Source organism: Lactuca saligna, chromosome 6 (assembly GCF_052625555.1).
Source record: "Lactuca saligna cultivar CGN05327 chromosome 6, ASM5262555v1, whole genome shotgun sequence".
In the NCBI taxonomy this organism is placed as follows: Eukaryota; Viridiplantae; Streptophyta; class Magnoliopsida; order Asterales; family Asteraceae; genus Lactuca; species Lactuca saligna.
In genome coordinates, this window is record NC_136422.1 from 37,558,343 (window position 1) to 37,568,372 (window position 10,030).

Sequence of the window (10,030 nt, forward strand, 5' to 3'; positions counted from 1 at the left end):
GGATATAAGAAATGTAAAAAATGAAGCTCGTATGAAGAAGATATGATTTTTTGAAGACTATGACAATCCACACACGTAGGCGTGCATGCAGACAAGGTGTGTCAAACATTGACACCTAGATGCGGCCCACGAGATTTTTGCCACATGTCATCCTCTGAATGAAGCCACTTTACCAATCCCGACAAGATGTGCATCGCGCATCTGGCCTGTGTGACACACCTACTAAAAATAGAAGTATCTGGCCTCATTCATTGCACACATCTCCCACACTTTCTCTCCCGATTTTCTCTGCATTTTGCCTACTTTTCCCTTAGTTTTAAGTATCACGCGAAACACGAAGGTCCCTGAGTGCTCAACATTAGTAGCTATCGGGTCAGAATTCTGCTAGTGTAATTTCCGAACTTCTGTCACGAAAACCCCTATAAGTTAAGTTTCATTTCTAGTGTAACTTCAATTTATATTCATAGCCATTATTATGGATATATATATATATATATATATATATATATATATATATATATATATATATATACACACACACACACATATATATATATATATGATTTATTAGTAATTCTAATTTTAATTCTAATTGATCTACTTACGAGTTAGGTGTCTAGAATACTCATGTTGGCTTGGTTGTTGGATTTTAGAAAGGCTATATGCCTAACTGATCCTGCCTCCCAACTGTATGACCTGATTGATCCTTATTTGATAGAACTCTCGGTATTCATTAAGATTAGTGTAGGATTTGGATTTCATTACCAAATCATCATAGAAATTAATAGGTTAAAGTATTTTAGGTTAATACTCATTCAACACGTTACCCATCAGTCAGATTACCAACAAAATCACCCAGATAACTGTTAATCTTCCGAGCCATTATCAAAGTGAGTTATACTTGATGGGTTTTATACAAACAATCCTATGTGTGCATGCAACCCTAGATTTGGATCTATGTTTTCTCTATTAGATACACAACTTTATGAACACAAGAAGAACCCTATCATGCACCTAGGTATTTCAAAATCTATGTAGTAGAAGGGATTGCATACCTCTTGTTGTTATATTGTAATAACAACACAAATCTTCAATCTTTTTGTCTTGGAAAGTAAGTACCACAAGTGTAGTACCTCTAATGGATCACAAACACCACAAGCAAATGGAGAGGCAAGAGAGAGAGAGAGAGGGAGAGGAAAAAATCAGCTCTAGGTCTTCTAGGGATCAAGTGGCCAATTTCCCTTAGCCAAGGGGTCTTTATATAGGGTAGAGATTAGGGTTTCAGTCCTTATGCTTATCTGGTTACTTGCCCACCAAGCAACCCATAAGATAAGCTTTGAATGCTTATCATGGACAAATTCTAAGGCCTTATCACCTTGAATTCATCCACCACTTCCTTGGGAAACCAATGCCCTAATTTGCAACTATCACAACATTACAATTCAGCCCCTCTAGTTTAATTAATTACATTTGATCACAAAATTAATTCTTAATTAGTTATTGACCAATATTAATTAAACAAATATGATTTCACTTTTAATATATTATTCTTATAATATATTAATAAATCATAATAACCTCTTTCTCTATTATTTCTCCAATCGAGTTGCTTTGGTGAAGGCAACCCAAAAGGACCATACACAACCGGGTCAAGTACTTACCTAATATGGTTACGGGATTAGACACTAATCCAACAATACTCACTATATTGTATACTTCAATATGTATCCTTTATATGTTAGGATATAGTTGCATTATAGTATGCAAAATTAGGCAAGTAAACTAGGTTAGTTAGTTTCTTGTCATGTTGAACTATTTGTCTGTTATATATGTGTGTGGATATATTATGTGGGGAGTTGAGGGCGGAACAGCCTCGTGCTGAAGGCCAATAGACTCGGGCGGAGTAGCATTATGCTAAAGGACAAAGTGCATACTAACTATATACTCAAGGCAAAATGGGCGGACTAGCTTCGCGCTAAAGGCTAAGGGCCGATTAGTTTTATGCTGAAGGCCATTATATGTATGCGATGCATATGTATTATGGGATATGATATCTTAGGGAACTCATTAAGCTTCGTGCTAACCTAATTGAATATAAATGTTTTTCAGGAACTCCAAATGATTCGTAATAAGGGCAATGCTCGGCTGTACACATGCACATTCGTAATCTTGTTTCTGCATTATACTCTGATGTAATTGAATATTTTAATAAATATAAATGAACACTTTGGTTGAAAATTGGGACGTTACACTTATATCACATAACCAATATTATCAAAATTCGATAACGTCTGAACCCCATTCCCTTGAAGCCCAAGACCTTTACTTGATCCATTTATTGTCCGCAATCCCGAAATAAGAAACTTCTTGAAATAGGAAGTTACAGTTTGATTATAAAAGCAAAAGGCTTATATCTTTGGAAATGTTTTAAGCATTATATTGTGCATATCATGCTATGATAGGTTGTGGTTGTTAGGTATTAGGTACCCACATATCCCTTTATATGTTTGGTTTTTGTTTGTTGAGTAAATCTCTAGATAATCCTAACATACATAAGTAAAGGCTCAATACCCTATGTATGGCTTAGGTTGGTGGCCCTTAATGCCTATTTTGTGGATATTAGCGCCAAAGTTGACAGTTTCGTCCAACATGAGCTCTACATGTCCGACCATCGAGACTATTTTGTGGATATTATTGTTAAAGTTAGCAGCTTCATCCATCAGAAGCTCTACATATCCGACCATTGATGGTGAGTTGGACTTATGAGATTAACTAAATGGTAGGAATAGTTGCATAAGTTGCATCTTATTTTATGTTATAACATTGGTTTACCCTTTTATGTAAACCATAGGACTTATGTGTCCTTTTTCGAAATAATTTTGTTTGAAGTCAATCCTTTGGGAATGTAAAACCCTTTAATTTGATTTGGGTTATCAAAACTATTTTTGGAGGTTTGATTCGAATATGTTGGATTACCATCGCTTACTCTGAATGAATCAACCTCGGGTAACTCACTAGGCAAAGCCATTGCCTAACTTATGTGTTCTAATATTGAATAACTTGAGGGATTAGAGGTGTGAGACATTTTAGAAGACTTGACTTGTGGGAAACTTAAACCGTGTTTATGATACCTAATGACACCTAGCATTTTAAAACAAGTAAACTCTTGGAATATTTCTTTTTAGACCGTTTGTTATCCGCATAAACTTTTTAAACTTTGAAAGTTTAAAAATTTTAAAGTAAAAATGGTTTTAGATTGTCTATTTTCATTGTATCCAATGAGGAGTGATCGAGCTGAAGGATACCAAGGGGAATTTCTAGGAGTGAAGATCAAAGCGAACCATATGGTACAAAATTGGTATCGATTTTAGATAAATCAAGACCAAGAACGATTATAAACAAATCCTAAGAGTACAGGTTTTAGAGGGGTGTGAGGATTTGATCTAAAAAGTTAAAGACATCACTGGAAGTGGATGTTGGTAGTCGTTAGAACTTGATAAGGAATGGGAAGGATCGTGAAGGAAATGTAGGGATGGAGCGAACCTCGACATTTAAAGGTGAAACGCATGTTGACTCATTTTTATGTTGAGTTGAAAATTAAATGTGTTGAGATAGCTTGATGATAACACATTCAACACATTTAATTATCGTGTCGTGTCAACATGTTTATTTTAGTGTCGAGTTGACACGTTTAGGGTTTAGACATTATACATATCTTGTTTCGTGCTAGATTGAAACACCAAATATATTGAAATAGTGGGAAATTAAGAAGTGATAAAAGAAAAGGTAAAAGACAAGAAGGAGTATTAGTGTGGGAGGTGGATGGGTGAAATTCACAATAAATTTAGAGGATGGAAGTCATATCGAAAGGAAGAGAGCAGTGAAATTTTGGAGTATAAGATATTAATGAAAAAGTGAAAAACGAAAAATATGTATTGACTTAAGCAACCAATATAGCCAATATAGTGGCTTGCACACTACAAACCGACTCAACATAATTTATATATATATATATATATATATATATATATATATATATATATATATATATATATATAGGAAAAGTGAATATACCTTAAGGGTATATAAGCTTAGCTACCCAAATTCACCATAAAACGTTGTTTTGTGTCATATAATACATTTTAATTGTCCACTAATCTTATAATTTAACTTCTAACTTGATTTACTTCCATGATTTTTATAAATTACATATTTATCTTTCTCTTATATAATTTTTATTTTCAACTACAATATATATAGCCTAGTAGGTGGTCAGCAAAAAGATTTGATGTAAGAAGAAGGTAATAGTGAAATTTTGAAAACCTTGAAAGTAAATCAAGTTAGGGTTGAAGTTTAATAACATTATAATGAATATATCAAACAAAACGACGTATTATGGTGTGTTTGGGTACCTAAACTTATATACCCTTAAGGGTATATTCACTTTTCCCTATATATATATATATATATATATATATATATATATATATATATATATATATATATATATATTGGGCATGCCCAATTTGTTAGAGGATATATGAGTAGTGTGATGGTGAAGAACCATATTTCTCTTGGATCGTATAAGTTCACTTTTCAAACTAATATTTCCACCCTATGACTGGGTTACAGGAAATTTAGTCTAGGATAATCGAAAATGAGACTTGTGTATCTAGGCACAGAAACACAAACCAAATCGCCAGAGGGTCCAGAATTTGTATAGTAGAATGATAGCTGAAGAAAGGTTATCTACGGCTCAAAAGAGGAGCCGTATAAATACATGATAAATTAGGGTAATCTTCTATAATTGTTAGGGAAATCACGAAATCAATGGTATAGTTAAGGTTACCAAATTTGATAAGATTTATCAATTTTACCATAGTCATCTATTAGAATTTGGTTTTTCCATAATATAACTAATTCAAATTTCCAAAGACCTTTTGGGGCTCTGTCATTTGGACCCCGCTAGGGGATTTGCCACTAGAACCCTGCAAGGGGGTGCGACCCCCTTAACCCACCGTTTTTCTATCGTACTGGCTAATAATTTATATCTTATATATGCATGCACTCTATATTTATAATTTTATTTTATATATGCATGCACTCTACATTCACAAACATATAATATAGAGTGCAAATAATAATTTACTTAGTTCATATGTCAGTTTCAAAATATCAGGTGACATTAAAATCACCAACACAAATTACCTAAAAGATTTAAAAAAAAAAGTTGCATACAAATAAACTAAATATTTTCGTGTCGAAAGTTTGGACTCTAACCTTATCCATTTATTTGTGTGTCGTGTGGTATCAAACCATTTAATTAAACGGATTGAAATCCTTAACTCAAACATATTTATTTTCTTGTCGGGTCCGTACCGTGTCTAAAATTAACACCAATACCCGCAATAATAATATAACAATTGATTAAAGACTAAAACGTTAAGAGTGAAATAGTAAATTTCTATTTAACGGAAGAAATTAAACTTTGTCAACGATAAGCACTTAATTCAAACCAAACTGAAACCGTATAGACGAAATCAAAAAACCAAATCTTACAGGACCCAATCCATAACTTTCGCATAAGTATAGGGACTATATTGTAGTTTACTCCTAAGAAAACCCATAAACGGCTCTTTTATTTAAAGTGAAAAAAGAAATGGAGTGTATGAAATTGATGTTATCCAGTGGGATCTGCGATCCATTGGAGTTAAATCAGCCGGTTTATATGGGTTCTTTCTATTTTTTACTTGTGGAGATGCAATTACAATTAATACAAAAATAGATACTTAATTGTTTTAATTAATCCCAAAGATAAATGATCTGCTGTCATATGCCAGCTTCCAAACTCTTCCATTTATACCTTATTATCATTATTTTATTTTATTTTGGCAGGATCTGTGATATTTTGTGCTCTATTCCTTGGGTTTCCATTAAATTAATAAATTTCAAGTTTTTTTAATAATAAAACAAATTCGATTACAAGTATTTTACTACATTTTCATAAATGCAACTTGATGAACTACGAATCGATAAAATCATTTAGATTGTGGTGATTCTAATAGAACATATAAAAATATTGTGAACAACACTAACTCATATTCAAATCACGAAAGTATTTAAATTCGACTAAAGTGATTTTAGGAGATTAATTATAACTTTCTTATGTTTGCAGTGGGGACTAGTCGATGCACTGGTTCGGAAACCATTATTTAGTACATTCCCTAATTGAACTATGGATTTTATTTGTTTACAAAATAAGTTTAAAATTAACTCTTTTTTTAAGTATGGAATATATATATATATATATATATATATATATATATATATATATATATATATATATATATATATATATATTAAAAAAAATAAAAGAGAAAGGTTAAGAAGTACAACATAATTAAAGAGGCAGGGGGTGTTACAGTTTTCAAGTTAGAAAAAGTGTTCACATCTTCAGGTTATCTATCCATTGAAATTTACTTTACTTTCTTCTAGGTTTATTAGTTTACAAAACAAGGGACTTTTTTATTTGGATTTGCTTAATAGTGAGTGTTTATTTAGATAGTGTTTGGTATGTGAAACTGGATTGGATAAAACTATTAGATTGAAGAGAACTGGACAGACTCTTTTTATAACATTTGGTGAAAATAGAACATAAGAAAACAAAATATTATTTTAATCTTTATTATAAACGATTTTATCTAGTTAGAGTACATGTGATGATAAATAAAACACTTAAGACCCTATACACTTAATCGGATTTTCAAAAAAAAAAAAAAAAATCTGCTAACAAAATTTAAGAAAATAAAATAAAAAACTTAGTAAAAGATGACCAAATTTGTAGATCACTTGACAATTGACATTGACCTTCATCTATTTGATATAGTCGTGTATGTTTTAAATAATCAATGATTACTTAAAATACAATTAGAAATCTGAAACATATTTGTTGTTTATGACTTAATCCAAAAAAATAAAGTTTTTTAGGTTGTTGGTCAGTTAGATTATGCTGAAATCTATTAACTAGAATATAAATATAAATACCATTATTTTCAGGAAATCCAAGTATTTCTTGCACTTACGTTACCTATTTATTTACATAAAAAAAGTAATTGATTCTTCAAAGATCAAAGTCTCTTACTTACCGATAATGTAGTCTTTGTATTTTGTGAAAAGCAATAAACTTTACATACACATAACATAAATTCAAATACTTTTTAAATATATATATGAATTATTTCCGAAAACATAAATAAAAGCATCTTTTAACTCTTTTTAAATTCGGAGTAATTACTATATTTACTACAATAAACACTATTTATTTTTTAAACTCAAATTTTACTACGGTTACTTCATATTTTTCTGTTTTATAAATGTTAAAAGCTAACATGATTTTTCATTATATGTACTCTATTAAACATCCTATGTTTTTTTAAATAATTTTTTTATTTGTCCGTTTAACAGGTTATTATTTGTCCGTTTATTTCATAAATAGATAAATACAAGGTCAAGTAATCGCAATAAAAAATTTATTTCATAAATAGATGGCTTTTATAACTCAAAATTAAAATATAATGAATTTTATATCTATTAACCTATTATTTATTATGATTGAACTTACTGAATCGATTTTTTTTTAGAAAAATGTATATATATTTTTTTTTTTGGAGGGAATGACTATAATCTGTCAAACTCTGTGATTGGACTGTGACGAAAAATCAAATTAAGGTACTGTGACGTTAGTATGTACTTGTTGGTAAGAAAACAGAATTTATAGAGAGAAACAAAAACTTTCATCACATGAGTCAACTTCTTCTTCTGCTTCCCTCTTCTTCACCCCACTATGCCTACAATAAACAAAAAGCTCTTACTCAACACCACCGCCGTCAGCGTCGGCTGCGGCGGCGGCTGCCGGAGATTCAACCTCTCCAAAATCTTCAACCCAAAACCCAACAAATACAAACGAAACCACACCCACTACTACCCCGACAACCACCGCCGTCACCACCACCACCACCACTCCTCCACCTCCACCTCATGGAACACCACCCCAACAACCACCACCACCACGCCAACCGCCACCTCATTCTCACCCAACACCTCAGAGTCGACGCTGGACGAGTCTGAAGTTAGCTTGAGAGCGGTTCAAGGGTTTGGGAAGATCGGCGGCAACAGTCTGGCGGTGGAGAAAGATTCCGACGACCCGTATGTCGATTTCAGGGATTCAATGCTGCAGATGATAATGGAGAAAGAGATATACGGGAGAGAAGATCTGAGGGAGCTTCTCAACTGTTTCTTGCAGCTTAATTCACCATATTACCATGGAATCATCATCAGAGCTTTCACTGAAATCTGGAACAATGTTTTGGCTTCGAAGCTCATGCATGGGGAACGATCCATGTACATGTGAATCCATCAACTCTTTGCACGTGACTTCAACCAAGTCTTGATTATATGCCACTAATATCTATCTATCTATCTACTTTAAGTTTTGATTTTGTTATATTATGTGACACAAAATCAAAATATCGTCTAAGTATGTGATGTTATTAGCACTTTAAAAATGTCTACTTTATGTGTGCTTTCTGTTTTTAAGTCAAGTAGTTTTAGTTTTAGATATAGTTGAAGTTGTAGACTTTATTTTCAAGTGCTACTAACATCATTTATAATGTAATGTTTTAGTTTGTTTTATTATCTTAAAATGAAAATGATGATTTAAGCCATTTATTATGGTTATTTTCTACACCTTTTGTGTTGAGTGTGCCTTGAATTCTTTAACCTTTGGGTAAGAATACCCGACTTTCTGTGAACTCCTATTACCGTGTAAGCCTTTTGGTATGTATTTTGGTTATTAATTTTAAACTTGTTGCATAAAGTGTGGTATTTATTTAACTTTAATAATATTACTGTCTTAAAAAGCTTCTTTTAGTTTAGTAAATTAAAAAAGTAAAGAGAATTTAAAAGGTAATGACATTGATTCTTTTACTTTACATGTTTTTGTTATGTAGTATTTTTATGGGTCAAATTATTAAATATTAAAAAACTTGGTTAAGAATGTAATTGATCTAAATTCGTATACAATATATGTAAATGTTTATATCATTTTAGCTGATAAATCATATTCTTTACTTTTGAAGAAATAGTTTTTTTCTTTTTAATTTTATTTATGAAATTTGAACACATGAAAAAGTGTATAACAATCGACCCTACTCGTATTAGAAAACTATTTGCTTTGGCCAATTAATTACTTTACATCCATCTTAGCCTTTTATTTGCTTTGGCTTTGGCCAATTAATCACTTTATCAATATGAACAACTTTATATAAATTGTTAAAATAAAGTTACTTAAAAGACATCTTTGTTTAAATTGGATAACTATGATATTCTTGAAGTTTTTTACAAATAAAATGAAGCACGTTATCTACAAATGAAAACCAACTACGTAATTGGTAAATTGGTCATTAACTTAGAACAAAGTTCTCATTGAATCAAGAGAAAACAATTGTACGAATCAAATTGTGCTCAAAACCCAACCGGACAAAATTGTTGATATCCATTACCTATGGTTATTATAAATACATTAAAGACTGTAAATAAGTCGACGAGTTTGAGCTAGAATTAATAAGAATAAGTTAAACTTAAACTCAATTTGATAATTTGATAATCTTTAATATATATAAGTTCTAGCTTGATTTTAGAATATATGAATTTAAAACTATTGTATATTAATAGTTAAGTTTATCATGAGGTGTTTGATAATCTTAGAAGTCATTTATAAATAAGTTAACATTCACCGTATTTATAGCGTATTTTATACAAAGGAAAATGAATCAAATTTTTTTGAATGGCCTTGCCAGTTTAAAAGGTTGAAACACTCAATACAATATGGTCTAGTTTTATAAAACCGCCCATAAAATTGTAATTCTATTTAAAATAAATGAGAAAAATATTAAAGTTAGATTAAAAAAAATGAAGAAGAAGAAGAAGTGGGCCATTTTAGTCAAACGTCAAAGATTCACTACATGGGGTT

General features: G+C 31.2%; 1 protein-coding gene across 1 annotated transcript; it reads left to right on the plus strand.

Annotated features, from left to right (window-relative positions):
* Positions 1-7,814: 7,814 nt before the first annotated feature.
* On the plus strand, positions 7,815-8,745 carry LOC145001526 (transcription repressor OFP12-like). Its single transcript, XM_078960899.1, has one exon. It carries the CDS (start codon positions 7,844-7,846, stop codon positions 8,408-8,410), a length of 567 nt encoding a protein of 188 aa, XP_078817025.1. The 5' UTR covers positions 7,815-7,843; the 3' UTR covers positions 8,411-8,745.
* The last annotated feature ends 1,285 nt before the right edge of the window (positions 8,746-10,030 follow it).

Excerpts from the sequence above, each read along its gene's own strand:
- LOC145001526 (XM_078960899.1), top strand. The coding sequence starts at position 7,844 with ATGCCTACAATAAACAAAAAGCTCTTACTCAACACCACCGCCGTCAGC.